At 52.3% G+C, this 19620-nt stretch overlaps 1 protein-coding gene across 1 annotated transcript in view; it reads left to right on the forward strand.

The window, feature by feature from the left end:
* Positions 1-19620, forward strand: part of CMIP (c-Maf inducing protein) — a 267353-nt gene that overhangs the window by 168049 nt on the left and 79684 nt on the right. The window contains exon 3 of the mRNA XM_030822208.1: positions 6358-6408. Within this exon, the coding sequence (XP_030678068.1) occupies positions 6358-6408 (51 nt within the window). The remainder of the gene's footprint in view (positions 1-6357; positions 6409-19620) is intronic.

The raw sequence follows: 19620 nt of genomic DNA on the forward strand, positions 1-19620 counted from the left end.
TGTGTGTGTGTGGTATATGTGTGTGTGTGTGGTGTGTGTGGTGTATGTGTCTTTGTGTGGTGTGTATGTTGTATGTGTCTGTGTGGTATGTGGCTATGTGGTGTGTGTGCATGTGTAACCGTATGGTGTGGTGTGTGTGTGTGTGTATGGTGTGTGTGTATGGTGTGTGTGTGGTATTTGTGTCTTTATGTGGTGTGTGTATGTGGTGTATGTGTCTTTGTGTATGGTGTGTGTGTGTGGTGTATGTGTCTGTGTATGGTGTGTGTGTGTGGTGTATGTGTCTGTGTGGTGTGTGTACATGTGTAACTATGGTGTGTGTGTGTGGTGTATGTGTATTTGTGTGTGTGGTGTGTGTGTGGTGTGTGTATGTGTCTTTGTGTGGTATGTGTACATGTGTAATCTATGGTGTGTGTGTATGGTGTGTGTGTGTGTGTGGTGTATGTGTATTTGTGTGTGTGTGGTGTGTGTGGTGTGTGTATGTGTGTGGTGTGTCTTTGTGTGTGTGGTGTGTGTGTCCGTGTGCGGGTGTGTCTTTGTGTGTGTGGTATGTGTGCATGTGTAACTGTATGCTGCGTGTGTGTATAGTGTGTGTGTGTCTGTGTCTGTGTGTGTGTGTGGTATGTGTCTTTTGTGTGTGTGGTGTGTGTGCATGTGTAACTGTATGGTGTGTGTGTGTGGTGTGTACGTGTCTGTGTGTGTGGTGTATGTGTCTTTGTGTGTGTCGTGTCTGTGCATGTGTAACTGCTGTGTGTGTGTATGGTGTGTGTGTGTGGTTTATGTGTCTTTGTGTGTATCGTGTCTCTGCATGTGTAACTGGTGTGTGTGTGTATCGTGTGTGTGTGTGTGGTGTATGTGTCTTTGTGTGTGTGCATAAATGTTGACATTACATGGGTGTGAGTCCATAGCTTGTTTTAGATTCTCAAAGGGGTCCATAAACCCCTAAAGACTGAGAACCCCTGGATCAGGTGATCTTTAAACTCCCTTTGGCTTCTGATGGAAAGATGCTCATTGTTACAGTAGACAAACATGGCTGAAGCCTCTTGCCTTCTTCCAAAGTGCAGCCAGCCTAAACGGGGCTGGGGAGGGGACCGCGGCCAGCTTTCCTTCTCGTTGCTTTGGGGCAGAAGGAGCCGGGCACGGTGGGTGGGAGATCTTGGCTGTCTCTGCCTCCCTGGAAGGAGGCGCAGGAGAGTTCTGCATCGAGGCTGTCCTCAGCCCGGCGTCTCTGTGCCTTGCCTTACATGTCATTAATTCATTCAGCTGTTTTTTTTTGTTTTTTGTTTTTTGTTTTTTGTTTTTTAACACCAGGCTCACTGGAGCAGTCGCAGTTAATCCTGCGTGGATCCTGCCTCCTCTCCCAATCCTGTGGGTGGGACATAAATACCCAGCCAGCCTCAGGGTGTGGGCTGAGGGCTTGAAGAAGTGGCTGCCAGAAGCTTCAGGAGAGCAGAGGAGGGATGGGGTCCTGGCCGAGGTGTGGGGAGGGCAGGGGCAGGCACGGGAGTGTGCAGAGGCACCACACTGCCTGCTCCCAGCCTCAGCTTCCTCCTCTGTAAGATGGGTGCGTTGAGGAGGAGAGGAGGTGTGTATGAGCATTTCTCGTGGTGCCTGGTACCGTGTAAGCACCTGTGGTCTGTGGTTGGTAGTGACATGCGTCATCGTACTTAGTTTGCCAGCCTGTGTCATACCTGTTTAGCTGGGATCTGCAAACGGCTGATGAACCGAAACCTGCCTTCTTCCTGGAATGCCACACTGACCTCCAAGAGTTGAGAGGATCCCAGAGAGGAACGGAAGTGGCCAGAAAGCCAAGTGTGGCTGGGGAAGGGGATCACCCCTTCTGTGGGAGGAAAGGCTTGGAAACCCAGATGGCTCTGCCTGGAAGGATGGGGCCGAGAAGAGACTGATGTGTAGCAGTGTCTGTGCTCAGTGGCTCTGAAGAAATCCTTCCCAAGCCTTTAGACATCAAGTGCTGCTGTGAGAGGCAGGCTACTGAGGACCCAGCCAAGACTGGAGGCTCCTGCAGCTCAGCGGGAAGTCACAGGGGGCATGGCCAGGCCAGGCAGCTGGGGCCCAGGAGGAGAGATCTGTCAGTCATCCCTGCAGCAACTCAGCAGTGGGCCGGACCCAGTCTGGCAGGGCCAGAACCACCTGGATGTGAGCTCGGGGCAGAGGAGATGCCAGGAGCACCAACGGTGTGACCAGGAGAAGCCACAGTTGTGGAAATGCTGGTTCCTTCTTTAAAAATGTCTACGGGGCCAACACATCGGAATGTCCACTTTGAAAAGGAAGAAGGGGCCAAGAGCCAGTAGGCCCTGCGTGTCCCTCAGGGCTCTCATGTGCCAGCAGCGGAAATGGGATCTGACCATCCCAAGCAGGAAAGGAATGTACTAGAAGGACGGTGGCAGCCTGGAGAATGGCCTGGAGCTGGGGTCGGGGGCATGCAGGTGGTAGTCCCATCACCACCAGTGCAGGAAGATGCAGGGCAGGACCCAGCTCTTCCCAGGTGAATTCTCCCTGCCCCATCTCTACAGCACTTGCCCAAGATCCAGAGTCCTGGGCAAGAACCTCTGCCTGGCCAAGCCAGAGGACCGGCTCACACACTGCTGAGGAGGGCTGGAAGGCCTCTCAGACTCACGAGCCAGGGAGGCCCTAGATGGGAAGTGCTGGGCTAGCCATCGTGGAGGACGGTCTGTGTTGGGTTTCGCCACAGAGGCTGGGGAAAGGAGTCTCCTCTGGTCACTCTCTACCACCTGTGACAGCTGGGTCACTTTCCTGTTTCTTCCTTTGTTTCTGTGTTCATTCATTCCAGTGTAACCAACGCTGGCCCAGCCAGGCACTGCTCACCTAGCTGTGGAATCAGAAATAAGGCCTTGCCCTAAAGGAACTCCTAGTCCATTCGTTCCTTTGTTCATTCATTCAGAAAACACCTTTTGGTCTCCTGGTGCTCCAGGCCCTGGGCTACAGCAGTGGGTAGAGCATGCGTGGCCCCTTCCCTCTTAGGGTCAGACATATATGCAGGGCAATTTGGCAGGGCCAGTGGACACAGAAGAGGGAGGGATGTGGGTATCCTCTACCTCCTTCATTTTGTCTTTGCTTGGCTGTTCCGTTCAGCCAGTGACAGCTTACAGGCACTGCCTGGGTCCACTGTGAACCCTCAGAGCCAATGGGACAACTCACATCACCGTTACACCAACCTGGTTGTACCTCCTGCTTTTATTTCCTATTGCTGCTGTGACTGATTACCCCTAACTTTGTGGTTAAAAGAACACAGATTTAGTCTCTTATGGTTCTGCAGGTCCGAAGTCCAACACAGGTCCCATGGGACTAAAACGAAGGTGTCAGGACTATGTTCCTTCTGGAGGCTCTCAGGGAGAATTCGTTTCCAGCTTCTAAAGGCTGCCCGCATTCCTTGGCACATGGCCACATCACTCTGACCTCTGCTTTAGTCTGACTCTGACCCTCCTGCCTCCCTCCTGTGAGGACCCTTGTGATTTCATTGGGCCACCTAGATCATCGCCATCTCAAGACCTTGAACTTGGTCACATCCAGAGTCCCTTTCCCACACAGGGGCAAGAATTTGCCCCTGGGTCCCCAAGAAGATGAAGTTCCCTTTATGTGCCAGAAAGCTCTGAACCATCCTATGTAGAGTTAGAACCAGAAATTTAGGCCACAGAATCCGACAACTGAAAATCAGTGAAGACTACAGAAACAGGGCTGAGGATTTTGAATCTCTGTTAAGTTTACACTTGGCACGGCCTTTGGAAGTTACTTTCAACTAAGCATCTTGAGCCCCTGAAGTCCAGCCTCCCCGGCTGGACTCCCCTCAGGGTCACCCTCACTCTGAGAGCAAGCAATTCTATGATCCTTTTGAAGCAAGAAAACAGCTATAGGGTTTGTGATTAAATGTAAAATTTGTGATTAAGTGTAAACTTAATCACAAGGGATTTAGGATGGAACATGTTTAGGGGGCCTTATTTTCCTTACCACCTCCTTCTCTCTCTGGTCCCCTTGGTGTGTGAAGAAGCACAGGAATGGATGTGGACCAGGCATGCCCTGGAACCAGCTCATCCCGGCTTCCACCTGCCCACCAGAGCCGACCGTGCCCGTCTCTCCCAAGCTCTGGCCCAGGGGCATCCCCTTGAAGGTGTGGAATCAGCCAAGATGGGATTTTTCACAACACGGAAATCCGCACACGCCGGGATCAGGGCTTTTTGTTCCAGAGAGCCTGATGTTAAGCATTTATTAGCACAGCCCTGGCCGTGGCTGCTGACGCTGCTGGCCCCTGTTTGTAGAGTGTTTGCACGTGCCAGGCACCGTGCTGAGGAAGCACTTTTCGTGGATTAGCTCATTGTTTGGGATCTTCGCACGGCTCTCCCCCAGCAGGGGTGTATTTTGTCATCCTAATGAATAGGAATTGTCACAAGAGCAGTAGAGCTTGGGCAGTGCTGATGGGAGGGAGCTCAGCAACAGTCTCTCCAGGGGGCTGTTTCTCCTCTTCAGCCTCCACAGCTCCAGGCAGGGGGCACAGGCTTGGGTTATCAGGCAACTTGCTCCAGTCACATCACTAGACACGGCAGAGCCGAGACTTGAACCTGCACCTGTAAGAGGCTCAGCCCTTGTAGGAGTTCCTGTGTCACACGGAGGGCTTGCCTCCTGCCTGTTTGGCACTTGGGCAGGCTCAAGCTCCACCAGTGTTGGGGTGGCTGGTGTGGATTCGTGCAGTCCAGGGTTCAAAACCCTGAGTTCCTGAGCTGACCCACTAGAGCCTGATTCCTCACCACACTTGCTACTGGAATAGATCGTTCATCCAAGGCCAGAGATTGCTCCAGAGCCTGACCTGGAAGAGCAGCTGATGTTTCGTAGATGACTTGGGGAGCGGGAGGTGGTCACCTGTAGCGTGACCCGGATATCCTCGAACAAGGGTGAACCAAAGGGGTTACGTGCTTGAGTGTGTATGTGCACGTCTGTGTGTATCAAGGCAGAAGGTGGACGTTCGTGCTTGGAGAGAGACTCCAGCCTTCGTCAGACACCCTGAACCATCAGAGGCAGGGTCACTTTGGAGAGAGGGTTGTGGGTTCTGGTGGGGAACGCACGCTGCATTTCGGCCCAGCATGGGGTGGAGGGGTAGCCAATGGGGAACTCAGAATGGCGTGGTGTTGTGGTTTACGGCAGGGATCGGATTACCTGGGTTCAATTCCTGGCCCTGCACCACATGTCTGTGAACACTCAGGAAAGTTTTTAACTTCCAAAGTCTCAGTTTCCTCATTTGTACCATGAGATGTTGACAGTACCGACTTCACAGAGCTGTCTTGTAAGGACTGAATGAACCAGTCCACACATAGGACTCAGAGCTGTGTCTGGCGCCCATGAAACACCATAGCATTACTGTTCTGTTAGCAGATCGAGAAAGGAGGTGAGAGCTGCAGTGATACTCATGAGGGCTGGGAGGGCTGCCTTGGGCTGCATTTTATTGGAAAGGACTGGATGATGGCAATGATAATGATAACAATAATAATAACAATGGCTGCATTTTTGACCACCTGCCATGTGCCAAGCCCGGTTCTAGATGTTCTACAAGAATAATTTCTGGTCCTTAAAACATCCCTGCAATATCAGGGTTATTGTCCCCATTTTACAGATGGGAAAATTGAGGCTGAGATGTCCAAAGACTCAGAACTAGTGTGGGGTAGATCAGAGAAGGTTTTGTTTCCCCCCGCTGTGATGTTTAGCCTAGGTCTGCTGGTTGCCGTTTACCATGATGTTCTGCCATTGGCAGGAGAAGGTCATGGTTAAATGCACAGACTTCGAAGCCAGGCTGCCATCGGTTTGAATGCACTTCATCGTGAGATCTCAGGATCTTGATTTTTTCCTCTGTGAAATGGGCATAACGATAGGTGCCACCTCATAGGGCTGCTGTGAGGACCAAAGAGAGACTATGTGGATAACAAAAGCGCAATTCCTAGAACAGTCCTCATACACAGGCCCCCAGCCAGCCCCCACCATTCTCACTCCCAGGCCTCCAACCGGTTCATCCCAGCCCCTCCCATGCCCCTAAGTCTGGCTGTGTGTGCAGTTGAAGCTCTCAAGTCAGCAGTGTCTGAAGTCACTCATATACAGCAAAGGAAGCACATGGTGCTAGTGATGTCTTGTTTTTAGGAAATCCTCCCTGGCCAGCCCTTCTGTTTTGTTTTTGCACACAACAGGCTCAGCTTAGCATATCTTTCAGCAGGCTTGTTAGGGTCACAGAGCAGACACTGTCTGCAGAGCAGGCTTGGAGGCTCACATGCTGGCCTTGAATTGCCCTGAGATGCTGCAAGCTGATGACTGGAACTTGCTGTCCTGTTCTTGTCGTTACAGGCTGCCAACAGCTACCTGCGAGACCAGTGGTTCCATTCTCTGCAGTGGAAGGTAAGTTCTGACTCGGTTGCTTGTTTAAAGCGACTCAGGCAGCGGCGTGATGGCTTAAAGCCAATCTGTCAGCCAGAGGCATGAAAGTGGAGAACTCATGCCTTCCAGATGGCTCAGCTGAGGAACTTTGTTCCCCTATCTAAGAGCCCCTGGCCCTTCGTCCTCTACTGTTCAATTCCTATCCCCTGCAGTGCTGAAATGGCATTCTTGCCCTGGTGTTCTCAAACCCTATAGCTGTTTTCCTGCTTCAAAAGGATCATAGAATTGCCTGCTCTCAGAGTGAAGGCGACCCTGAGGGGAGTCCAGCCCGGGAGGCTGGACTTCAGGGGCTCAAGATGCTTAGTTGAAAGTAACTTCCAAAGGCCATGCCAAGTGTAAACTTAACAGAGATTCAAAATCCTCAGCCCTGTTTCTGTAGTCTTCACTGATACTCACTTGTCGGATTCTGTGGCCTAATTTTCTGGTTCTAGGTCTACATAGGGTGGTTCAGAGCTTTCTGGCACATAAAGGGAACTTCATCTTCTTGGAGACCCAGGGGCAGATCTCCTAAGAGGGGTCCCCCAGCCACCCAAGGAGCCTGAGTTGTGCCCCATGGCTCAGGCGATGGAAACCCTGATGTTAGGACCAGGGCGTGAAGCACGTACAGTCAGCTTCTCATTCCTGCCCTGCCTCCCTGTCTCTCCTTGTCTTCTGATCTTCTGGTTTAGAACAAGCTTTGACAGGCCCCTGGCCCCACAGCAGGTATGGCTGGAATGACCAGTGTGTCATAAGCTGTCATCCTTACAGTAAGCTGGGGAGCCACAGGGGATGAACGGCTGGCCCCATGCAGAGCTGGGTGCCATGTCACATGTTGGGAGGACCCAGGGAACACTCAGGATTCCTCTCATGGCTACAGAGGGTCTCCCCCAAGAGCCAGGGTTGGGGGCAGAAAGGCAACCCCGCAGAATTACTTTCCTGGTCCCAGAGAGGGCCACTCCCCTCCTTTCCTCTGTCAGCTACTGGTCCTCTTGCTTTGTGCTGTGGTGCCAAGTCTCAGAAGCTGAGCTGAGTCTCCACGTTGGGATTGCAAAGGGGAAGAGAACTAGTTGTTTACTGAGCTCCTACTGTGTGCCAGGATTAGTGTGTTTTGAGCTCCTACTGTGTGCCAGGAGCTCTGCTAGGCTCATCATGTCCATTTCACCCTCACCACAACCACATAAGGTTGATGATTATCGTTGTTGCCATTTTCCATATGGGAAAGATGAGGCTCAGACTGGAGTCCAAGCTCCCATCGTTAGAAAGGGGCTGAGGCAGGGCTCAGCTCGACCTTTCCAGCACCTGTATGTACTGGAAATTTCTGAATGTAGTAGAGTGAGAAGGCACAGATGTCAGCCAAGCAGGTAAGGCGGTGCACACCTGCTCGTGTGATCAGCAGGTGCTACTGAGAGCTCCATTTCCCCGGGGAGAACATCTCTGATGCCTGAGTCTTTCTTCGTGCCCAGGTATGAGTGTGTCTCAAGACAGGCGGGACATGCGTCAGCACCTACTGGGGACCATCTGGGGGTCAGATGCCAAAGCAGTTGGGAAGGAGTACTGAGCGGTGGTGGTCATGGGGGTACCACCTCTTCCTTTCCCCATGGTGTTTTACTTGTGGGGCCTCAGAAAGTGACAGCCTTGCATTTTCTCTTAGCTCAGAACAGGGCAGAATGTACTTGGAGACACACTGCCTACCTGACAGGTTGGGGGAAAAACGCCTTATTTAAAAGGAGGCCAAGATGAGCGTCAGTGAAGGCTGTCAGGTGCGGTATTCCACAAGGCTCTGTTTTCTGCCTTTCCCTGGTCCACATTTTCAACAGTGACTTACACGTGCACCTGGAAGGCAGCATTTGTGAAATCTGTGAGTATTGCACAGCTGCAAGGGGCGACCAAGATGATGGGCAATAGAAATGGACTTCAGGAGGCTTTGGCTAGAAAGATGATTTAAAAGCTCGGGCCTGAAACATTCAAATGTCAAGGATTGGCTAGGTGTGGTGGCTCACACCTGTAATCCCAACGCTTTGGGAGGCCAAGGCAGGCGGGTAGCCTAACTCAGGAGTTCAAGACCAGCCTGGGCAACATGGCAAAACGCCATCTCTACCAAAAATACAAAAAATTAGCTGGGCGTAGTGGTGCGCCCATGTGGTCCCAGCTGCTTGGGAGGCTGAGGTGGGAGGATCACTTGAGCCCATGAGATGGAGGTTGTAGTGAGCCAAGATCGGTCCGCTGCACTCCAACCTGAGTGATAGAGTGAGACCCCCATGCCCCATCCGAAAAATGTTAAGGTTTGCATGTGGGATTCAGACAGTTGATTGAGCAAGTCCAGAACTGGGATCACTGTGTTTCTAGCAGCTCTCGTGAAGACCTGGATGTTATGGTGGCATCCGGTTTATTTATGGTTGCTAAATTTAATCAACCAGTTTAAAAAATTTTCAGAAAACCAAAATCAGGATGTCAAGGAACTGGCAGATGCTTGGGTGCGTGCTGGCCCACTTGCCAGGTGATCAGTGGTAGCCTTCGTTCTCAGGGTGTAAGCTTCGGCTGTGTCTACAGCATGCGTGAGACATAGTGTTTCTCCTTGGACAATTGCCCCCCAATAATTTAGGTATGCTGCCACCAGGTGGCAGTGATATTTCATTGTTTGCAACTTGATCTCAATTGCCGTGGCTCTTTCTACCCAGTTTTGGTGATATTTGAGAAGGCATGCTCTCCTTCCTTTTAAAATGGCAAAGAAACGTAAGGTGTTTTGGAGGTACCGCCAGCTAGCCAAATGAGCTGGGAAACCTGAATTTGGATCCTGGTTCTGTGGGCAGATTCCAGAAAGTGTTCACCTAATTGAGATGCAGTTACTGAGTACCTATGAGATGCCAGGTCTGGCTAGGTCATTTCTGGTTCATTGTCGTTAAGCAAGTAAAAGAACCAAGGCCCAAAGAGATCAAGTGACTTGCCTATAGTTGCCCAGCAGATTTCAGTCCAGATCTGTTGGGCTGTCCTACCTCCTCCTTGATCACACTGTGCCTTTCTCTGAGATTGGGACTCCACAGCCCTCCCAGGACATAACCCCTCTGCTTCTGCTGATACAGCCACTCTATCCCCTCTTTATTTATAACCACCTGTTTGAGGTTTTTCTTTTTCTTTTCCTTCCTTGTTTCTTTTCTCTTTTCTCTGTCTTTAACCGAAAAAAAAAAAAAAATCAGCGGAACATCAAAATTGAGGACCTTTAGAAATTCCACCACCTCAGCTTGAATTTTTTAACTTTCTTCTTTTTTATTATTATTATACTTTAAGTTTTAGGGTACATGTGCACAACATGCAGGTTTGTTACATATGTATATATGTGCCGTGTTGGTGTGCTGCACCCACTAACTCGTCATTTAACATTAGGTATATCTCCTAATGCTATCTTGTTTTTGTCATTTTCTCTCCATCAATACACATTTGTCTCCTGTGGCTGCAGTGCACACATAGTCAGAATACGTTCTTCTGTATGTAAAGAATACCACTTCCAGCCTGGGCGAAAATGCAAGACTCCGTCTCAAAAAAAAAAAAAAAGAATGCCACCTCCTAAATACTGTGTCCCCATTGCTTAGTTTTTATCAAGTTGGACTTGCATCTCTAGGCCATTCCTAACAGGGGCAGCATCACCCCTAATGGGACCAAAATTGGTTCCTTGACACTTAAACAAATCTTAATGATTACAGTAGTCTGTGGCCCTCCAAAGCTCGACCCTCTTCCGTGAAATCTTATTCTTGAGTATTTCTTCCAAAGGGAGGACAGATGAGGGGGACACGAGGGTTCCTTACGGGACAGTCATGAAAACAGGGTTGACAACCGCTGCTATAGAATCGACCTGAAATTGTTTAGTGGAAGAAGGCAGAGAGTGGGTGAAATATCCAGGTCATCTTGTTCACGCTTTTCCATCTGGGTAACGGTGTTGTTTTTGTGGCCTCAGCTCAGAACTTCGAGCTGTTCACACGCGGTTGTAGCTCCCATGTTGGAGGAGTTTGCTCAGCAATGGACACTGCATTTTGTGAATTACTTCCTCTCACTAAATAGGTTCTGTTCTTATCAACATTTGCAGATGGGGAAACCTAAGTGTAGAGAGGATAAGTCATTCGCACAAGGTTCCAAGTCCACCAAGAAGACAAGGGGGATTAGGCCCTAAACATCCTTGCCTCTTTCTCTGAGCAGCTCTGCTCTTCCTCCCAGCCTTCCCGGCCTGGCCTCTGCCGTGTTGGGCTGGGAGACCTGAGGAGGCCTGGAGCCTGCAGGAGGAGGGCCAGGATCTCCCAACGCAGGGATGCTCCGCCTCCCAGCATTCGCTAGAGCAGAAGCTGCAGTCCTGAGGGTCCCTGGGGAGGCCAGCCCTGTTTGGTTTGGGTGGTTCAGCCCTTGAGGCTAATTCCCAGGGGTGTGGAAGCATTAAACAGTTATTCTGGGTTAATGAGGCTTCATTTCTGACTCAGATGTACCTCCTGGCTCCTGCCCTGGCCCTCAGAGGCCAAGCCCTGTGGCGACAGGCCTGTCTGCACACGAGGCTGTGAGGGGACAGGCCTGTGTGTGCGCGAGGCCGTGAAGGCCCAGTCTGTGGGGCAAGGCCAAGGGCGTGTTCACGCTGCGAGGGGACCGTGTGTGTTTCCAAAGCATTGAGAAGACTGGCCTGTTTCTCTGTCCAGGGTTTCGAGGTGAGAGACCCAGGTTTGCACAGCTGTGAGGGACAAGTCTGTCCATGTGAACAGGCCCAGGTGACAGGTCCAGGCTACCGGGCTGTGAAGAGACACATAACCAGGCTCCTAGAGGAGCCCCGAGAAGCCAGGATGCACCTGCTGTGGGAGCTGGACCTCCTGGTGCCTCTCTACCTTCTCGCTTCCTGAGAGGGGTTCCTCAGGCCGAGGCAAACAAGTCCTGGAAACCAAGATGGTTTTTCCCCAGGGGAAGCGAGGTCACTCAGAACAGCCCCAGGGGCCAATCCCGAGAGCTGGGGACCAAGGAGCAGACTGTGTGTCACAAGAAGCTAGCCTGTGTTCCTGTCCCAGGGCTGCCAGGGCCAGAGGAGTGCCCTTGGCTCTGGGAAAATCCCCGCCCAGCTTTGGATCCTTTCTGGCTGCCTGCCCTGGCCACGCTGCCTTCTTCTTGCTGGGCAGGTTTCCCAGTCCCCTAGGGTGGCCACAGCCCCTCGATCACCGCATCCAGGCCCAGGCCTCTGTCCCTCCTCTGCGGAGAAAGGTGGAAAAGAATGTGGGGTGTGTGAGTGTGAGAGTGGGTGTGTGTGCGTGTAAGAGTGAATGTGTGAGTGTGTGAGAGCGAGAGTGAGTGTGACTGTGTTGTGTGGGGTGACTATTGTATGAGTGTGGTGGGGTGACTGTGTGTGTGTGTGGTGTGTGAGGTGATCTTTATGAGTGTGTGTGGCATGTGTGGTGACTATTTTATGAGTGTGTGTGGCATGTGGGGTGACTATGGTGTGTGTGGTGTGTGGGTGACTTATGAGTGTGTGTGGCATGTGGGGTGACTGTGTATATGTGGCGTGTGGGGTCATTTTTATGAGTGTGTGTGGTGGGGGGATTATTTTATGAGAGTGGGTGTGGGTGTGTGTGTGGCATGTGGAATGACAGAGTGTGTGTGTGTGTATGTGTGTGTGTGTGGCGCATGTGGGGTGACTATTTTATGAGTGTGTGTGTGTGGCCTGTGGGGTGACTTTTATGAGAGTGTGTGTGTGTGTGTGTGTCCTGTGGGATGACTTTTATATGTGTCTGTGTCCTGTGGGGTGACTATTTTATGTGTGTGTGTGTGGCTTGTGGGGTGACTATTTTATGTGTGTGTGTGTGTGTGTGTCCTGTGGGGTGAATTTTATATGTGTGTGTGTCCTGTGGGGTGACTATTTCATGTGTGTATGTGTGGCCTGTGGGGTGACTATTTTATGTGTGTGTGTGTGTGGTGTGCGGGGGTGACTGTGAGAGTGTGTGTTGGTGTGTGTGTGGCATATGGGGCGACTGTTTTATGAATGTGTGTGTGTGTGGCCTGTAGGGTGACTGTTTTATGAGTGTGTGTGTGTGGCGTGTGGGGTGACTGTTGTGTGTGTGTGTGAGTGTGTGTGTGGCCTGTAGGGTGACTATTTTGTGAGTGTGTGTGTGTGGCATGTGGGGTGACTGTGTGTGTGTGTGTGTGTGTGTGTGTGTGGGTGTGGGGTGACTGTTGGTGTGTGTGTGTGTGTGTGTGGCCTGTAGGGTGACTATTTTGTGTGTGTGTGTGTGGCGTGTGGGGTGACTGTTGTGTGTGTGTGTGTGGCGTGTGGGGTGACTGGTGTGTGTGTGTGTGTGTGTGGCCTGTAGGGTGACTATTTTGTGTGTGTGTGTGTGTGGCGTGTGGGGTGGCTGTTGTGTGTGTGTGTGAGTGTGTGTGTGTGGCCTGTAGGGTGACTGTTTTATGAGTGTGTGTGTGTGTGGCGTGTGGGGTGACTGTTGTGTGTGTGTGTGTGGCGTGTAGGGTGACTGTGTGTGTGTGTGTGGCGTGTGGGGTGACTGTTGTGTGTGTGGTGTGTGGGGTGACTTGTGTGTGTGTGTGTGGCGTGTGGGGTGACTGTTGTGTGTGTGTGTGTGGCGTGTGGGGTGACTGTTGTGTGTGTGTGTGTGGCGTGTGGGGTGACTGTGTGTGTGTGTTTGGCGTGTGGGGTGACGTGTGTGTGTGTGTGGGGGTGACTTGCGTGTGTGTGTGTGTGGCGTGTGGGGTGACTGTGTGTGTGTGTGGCGTGTGGGGTGACGTGTGTGTGTGTGGCGTGTGGGGTGACTGTTGTGTGTGTGTGGTGTGTGGCTGTGGGGTGACGTGTGTGTGTGTGGCGTGTGTGGTGACGTGTGTGTGTGTGGCGTGTGGGGTGACTGTTGTGTGTGTGTGTGTGGCGTGTGGGGTGACGTGTGGTGTGTGTGTGTGTGGCGTGTGGGGTGACTTGTGTGTGTGTGTGGCGTGTGGGGTGACTGTTGTGTGTGTGTGTGTGTGGCGTGTGGGGTGACTGTTGTGTGTGTGTGTGTGTGGCGTGTGGGGTGACGTGTGTGTGTGGCCTGTGCGGTGACTGTGTGTGTGTGTGTGAGTGTGTGTGTGGCCTGTAGGGTGACTATTTTGTGTGTGTGTGTGGTGTGTGGGGTGACGTGTGTGTGTGTGTGGCGTGTGGGGTGACTGTTGTGTGTGTGTGTGTGTGTGTGTGTGGCTGTGGGGTGACGTGTGTGTGTGTGTGTGTGGCGTGTGGGGTGACTGTTGTGTGTGTGTGTGTGTGTGGCATGTGGGGTGACTGTTGTGTGTGTGTGTGTGTGTGTGGCCTGTGCGGTGACTGTTGTGTGTGTGTGTGTGTGTGGCCTGTGCGGTGACTGTTGTGTGTGTGTGTGTGTGTGTGAGTGTGTGTGTGGCTTGTAGGGTGACTATTTTGTGTGTGTGTGTGGCGTGTGGGGTGACGTGTGTGTGTGTGTGGCGTGTGGGGTGACTGTTGTGTGTGTGTGTGTGTGTGGCGTGTGGGGTGACTGTTGTGTGTGTGTTTGTGAGTGTGTGTGTGGCGTGTGGGGTGACTTGTATGTGTGTGTGTGTGGCGTGTGGCGTGACTGTGTGTGTGAGTGTGTGTGTGTGGCGTGTGGGGTGACTGTTGTGTGTGTGTGTGTGGCGTGTGGGGTGACGTGTGTGTGTGTGTGTGTGTGTGGCCTGTGAGGAGACTGTGAGTGTGCTGGTTTGGAGTGTGTTTTTTGGGCCTCAGGTTTCTCCTCTGTGGAATGGGGATGATCATGGCATCTCGTCACTGGGCCGTGTGAGGATCGAAGGCTCTGTTGTTTGTGTAGCAGGCAGAAGGGATCCTGGTAGGAGCCCACGCATGGGAGCCTCTCATGCACCATCATCAGTGTGTCTCTGAGTGGGTCCGACATGGTGGGAGCAGCTGGCTCAGCCTTTCTCCCTTGCAGCCCCTTCCAGCCTCCACAGGTGGTCCCAGCTGACTCATGGCCTGTGAGGGCTAGGGTGGGTGGGAAGCCCGCCCTCGGGACTGTCTCTGCCTGGCCCTGGCCACGAAGTGTCCCCTGTGTCCAGCACTATGTGCCCCTGTGCTCCTTTGAGCCCAGAAACAGTTCTGCCAGGTCCACATCCCTCCCCTGTCTCATAGCAGAGGGGACTGAGAGTCCAAGGGGATAAAGGATGAGGATAAAGGACAGTGCCAAAGCCAGATGTCTCCCAGTGAGGGTCATGATCTCGCTTCCACCTCACGAGTGGCTGCGGCACCTCGGGAATGAGTCTGTTCCACGTCCCGTGCTGGGAGCTGGGGCTGGGGACTACCACCCTCAAAGTCTGCAGCACCAAGGTAAAGTGCCTGGGGCTCAGAGAGGGGAAGCCCACCTGGCCGGAAGCCGAGGGCAGAGCCTGGGTCGTCTCCTCCCCACTTGCTGCACCCTCAGGAGGGCGGGATCCATCACCCTCATCCCCATGCAGGGGAAAGGCCCAGGTGACCAGGTCAGAATGACACAGGGCCCTTGAGCTGATGCCTCCCCTGGCCCCTCACTGAGGGCCATGCTAGAAGGGGGGATCCCTACGAAAGGGGAAAGCCTGAGGCTCCGGATCAGGCCTCTACTGGGGGCTGTCACCCCTGGCTCTGACCTTCCTCCAGGAGCCCACCTCCCCTGGGTCGCCTCCTGGTCATGGGAGCCTCCCTGGGGAAGAGCCACTCCTAGTGTGCTAGAGATGTGGCCCCAGGCACTCTCTCCACCAGGCTGCAAATCCCTTCCCAAGCTCACATCCTCCAAGTCTTCATCCAGCCCAAGCCAAGCCCCCAGTTGCACCCCAAGGCCTCAGCACAAGGCCGCAGGTGGTCCTCGAGCCATGATGGACACTTACTCCTGTGCCGTGCATGTGCCAGTGCCTCACTTACTCACCTTGGCGAATCCTCACAGCCCTGAGGAGGTGCCTGTTCCTCCTGTTCTCCCATTTTACAGATGTGGAAACTGAGGCTGAGGTTAAATCACTCACTCAAGGTCACACAGCTATTCAATGGCTTAGCTGGGATTTGAACAGAAGTCTGTGTGAGTCCAGAACCTGGGACTTTAGGCACCGGGAGTGTGGCTCCCAACTGTACATGCACGGATGTACGCAGACACACGGTACCCAGACACTTCTCACACCTGATGTGCACTTGGGAGCAGCGCCCTGGCTCCCACCTGTTCTCGTGGCACATCTGGGTAGAGCCTGGGTGTTTCTGTTGCCTGAGGCTTGCGTGAGAGCTTTCGATTTTTCCCTAAGTCTCCCATCACCATTAGGGTTATGTGAATTGGCTGGGCTTGGTGGCTCACACCTGTAATCCCAGCACTTTCGGAGGCTGAGGCGGGCAGATCACTTGAGGTCAGAAGTTCGAGACCAGCCTGGCCAACATGGCGAAACCCTGTCTGTACTAAAAATACAAAAATTAGCTGGGCGTGGTGGCTGAGGCCTGTAGTCCCAGCTAGTCAGGAGGCTGAAGCATGAGAATCGCTTGAACCCAGGAAGCGGAGGTTGCAGTGAGCTGAGATGGTGCCACCGTACTCCAGCCTGGGTGACACAGTGAAACTGTGCTTAAAAAAAAAAAAAAAAAAAGGTAATGTGAATTGACCTCTGACTAGGCAGGCCCCTGTTTCTCACACAGAAGGGCTGATTGCCTCATCCTGTCTTGCACGCCTTAGCACAGCCACTGGCAGACCACCTCTCCCAGGCCCGGTGTCACACTCAGGACTGACCCGCTTCCCCATCTTCCCCAAACACACTGGCCGCTGTGTCCCCTGACTTTAAACTTGGGGTTTGGAAGCCCAGATCTGGCCTTGCACCTGATTCACTCACTCCACACCATGACTCTCCGAGGTGGCTCCTGGTTGGGCCTGTCCCCTCTAGCCCAGCTCATCCCTTGGTCTTGAGGGAAGACGTTGTCCTTGAACCCCACCCCACCTCCGTGTTGCCCGTCTAACGCCATCTTGGCCACCTTCCTGCCTCTCTGTCTCCTTTTCGACCTTTTTACGATCACATCAGGGTCAGCGCCCCCCGCTCCTGTCAGTTCTGACCTTGCATTTCTCCTCCGAGGCTGCGTCCATCTTCACGCAGCCATTTTGGCAGCTGTGGCCAGGCACACGGACAGTCCTGTGAGCCTCGCCAAGGCATGGCAGCTCAGACATCCCAGTGCCGTGCCACAGCTCCCAAGGGAGGCTTCCTAATGGCTGCATAATTGTCCGCGAAGAGGCTGGTGCCATTTACCAAAGGCCTCTGCTGTGGTCGCCATTGGGGTCGTTTCCAGCTTTCCTCAATTATAGATAATGCAGCCGTGACTGTCGCGTATCTCAGCTTTCCCTTTATTGAATTACTTGTTTAGGGCAGATTTCTAGAAGTGGTTACTGGGCCAGAGAGGAGGGGTATTTTTAGGTGGCTCTCACCACCTATTACCTATTTGCTCCCAAAATAGTACCTTCTGCAATGCTTCAGGGCCAGACTGCCCAAGTTCCAACCCTGATCCACCTCCTACTAGCTGTGTGACCCTGGACTAGTTACTTTCGTCTCTGGGCCTCTTGAGTCAAATGAAACCAAGCTCCCTAGTTTCTTATGGGGATTAAATGGGTTCATAGCTGTTCAGTATTTAGAATATCACCCACCATGTGGTACCCACTCAGAACATTCATTCTTCTTCTCTGATGATCAAGGACACAGATGAAAACAGGCTCTTGGTGTCGGAGGGTGCTAGGAGACGGGGCTGCAGAAGACGGAGGCACATGTGTGGCACGCAGGCCACCGACTCATGAGCCCAGGTTGGGCATCACCCATCAGCCACCGCATGCTTTGCCCTGAGGCAGAGCTCTTCTCAACATAGTCCCTGCCTGACCTCCCAGTTGACAGAGGCAGTGAAAGTGTCCCGTCTTGTGTGAGTGACCACCCAGCCCTTTGGGGCGAGTGCTCCTGGAGGCCGGGTCAGTGCCACTGGCTCTGGCTGTGCCTCCGTGGGGCTTTCTCACAGAAGTTTCTGTGGAGCTTCCAGGCAGGCACTGTGGGTCCATTCTTGGAGGGTCCTACCCTCCGAGAAGGAAGGCAGAACAGGGGAGGGGGCAAGGATGAGTGGGAGTTGGCTTTGATCCTCTTCCAGGCCCAGCCACCTGCCTGCTTCATCCAGGTTGAAAAGGCAGGAATTCTATCCAGATTAATTTCTGGCACTCAGTCAAAGAGGGCTTTGTGACCTCTTAAGAGGGGATCAAAGGGATTCAGTGGAGAACGGTGAAAGGAGGGGCTTTCCCCAGAGGCAGGGGGCCCAGCCCACTCCAAGACTGCAGGAGGGGCCCTCAGTGGGAGGTACAGCTGGTGACCAAGCAAAGGCCCTCAAGGCCCCTATGGAGGTGAGTCCAGCCCAGTAGCCTCTTTGTGCACGTGTTCAATCCAAATGGGAAACCTTTTGGGGCCAGGCTGCCAGTCCCCCACGAGGGCCACAGTGTCCAGCGTCTCCCAGCCACAGCCCGAGCCCCACAAAGGGTCATCAGGGACCCCATAACTAGTAACCAGGGCTGCTTCAGGGATTGAAACTAACAAGTGGCAGAGGGCCGGGAGCCTTGGGAAAGAGAGCTCATGTCTCGCGGGCTTTCATTACAGTAGAGGGAGAGAAAAACAATTATTAGGCACCTACTAGGTCAGGAGCTGTGCTGGGGACTTCTGAAAATTTGGTTAGGCCTGTCTTGAAGGAGGAGCTGAGGAAGCAGAGAGGCACACCCAGGACCACACAGCTAGAGACAGGCAGGGCTGGGAATTGAACCCAGGGAACAGGAGGAGTATGGGCCTTTCGGCCTCTTCCATTGGAGCCCACAGAGCCGCCGCTTTGCCCAGCTGGAGCTATCTTTAGAAGAGACACAGGACGTTTTCAAAATAAACTTCTCATTGAAGGATAAAATACGTCTAGAAAAGGGTACAAATCAAAAAGTTACTGTTCACCTGGGCCCCTCCTCCCCACCATGGGCAGCCACTGCTATCCTGACTTCTAGCAGCATAGATGAGCTTTGCGTATACTTGAACTTTATCTAAATGGACTCATACACTCTGAACTCTTTCGAGACTGGCTTCTTATGGTTTATCTGTGTTGTGTATAGCAGTAATTTGTCCGTTTACTTTGCTGGGTGGTGTTCTGTTGTATGGTTAGACTCTTAACTTGTTCATTCTATGGATAGGTGTTTCCAGTTTGGGGCTGTTACGAATAGACCGTTGTAAACACTCTAGTGTACGTCTTTGGGTGAACGTGCGCCCACAGTCCTGTTGAGTATATGCTTGGGAGCTGAACTGTCGTTCGTTGACGCTGCTCTGCAGTCTTGCAAAGTGGTTGCACCAGTGTATACTTGCACCAGCAGTATGCAAGAGCCCTAAGACACAGGGCATTTAAAAACTGGCATTTATGAAGCTTTTTAAAATATTGAAAAGGGCAAAGAGAACTAAGAAAATTCCCACTATCCCTAAATCTCTCTTAACTTCTTTTAAATTTAAAAAAAATCAAGCTATTATCTACATGTAACAAAATATGCATGCCCTAACTGTTGAGTGTGAGGGAGTTCTGACTGTTGTATTCACCTGAGTAACCGCCACCTGTATCTCCATCACCCAGAAAATCTCCTCACGCCCCTTTCCAGCCAGCTCCTTGTCCTGCCAGATATCCTCTGTGAACATTTAACAAAAATAAAATGCACGCACATAGGTGGTAGTCCTAAAAAGTATAGAAAGGTATAAAATGAAAAGTTGGCCTCCACTCCTTCAAGTCCATTTTCCCCTAGGCAGTCACTGTTAGCAGCTGCACCAGGCTTCTCAGAAAGTGCTTATGAATATTCCTTTGTAAACACCACACAGATTTTATCATCCACGCTGTTCTGTTCCATGCTCCTTAATATATGTCGCAGCAATGTCTCTGCAGTAGCACACAAATCCATACCATTTTCTTTTCTAGTTTCATAGTCTTCCTTCAGGCAGAGTTTAAGGTGGATGGAACTTTAGATCCTTTAGGAAAATGCTGTCATCCACATAGGGAGACTGAGTTTCTGACGGGAAGGAGAGGTTTATTGAGCATTTATTATCCACAGGCCAGAGGCAGTGCAAGGCGGTTTGCTGCCCAGGCTTCGCTGCCCCCCAACCCGGAAGCCTGTAAGCACACTCCAGGGAACAGGGTGGAATGAGCTGCCCCTGGCTACAGAGCTGGGAGGT

The sequence above is a fragment of the Nomascus leucogenys genome, chromosome 2 (genome assembly GCF_006542625.1).
Source record: "Nomascus leucogenys isolate Asia chromosome 2, Asia_NLE_v1, whole genome shotgun sequence".
Lineage (NCBI taxonomy): Eukaryota > Metazoa > Chordata > Mammalia > Primates > Hylobatidae > Nomascus > Nomascus leucogenys.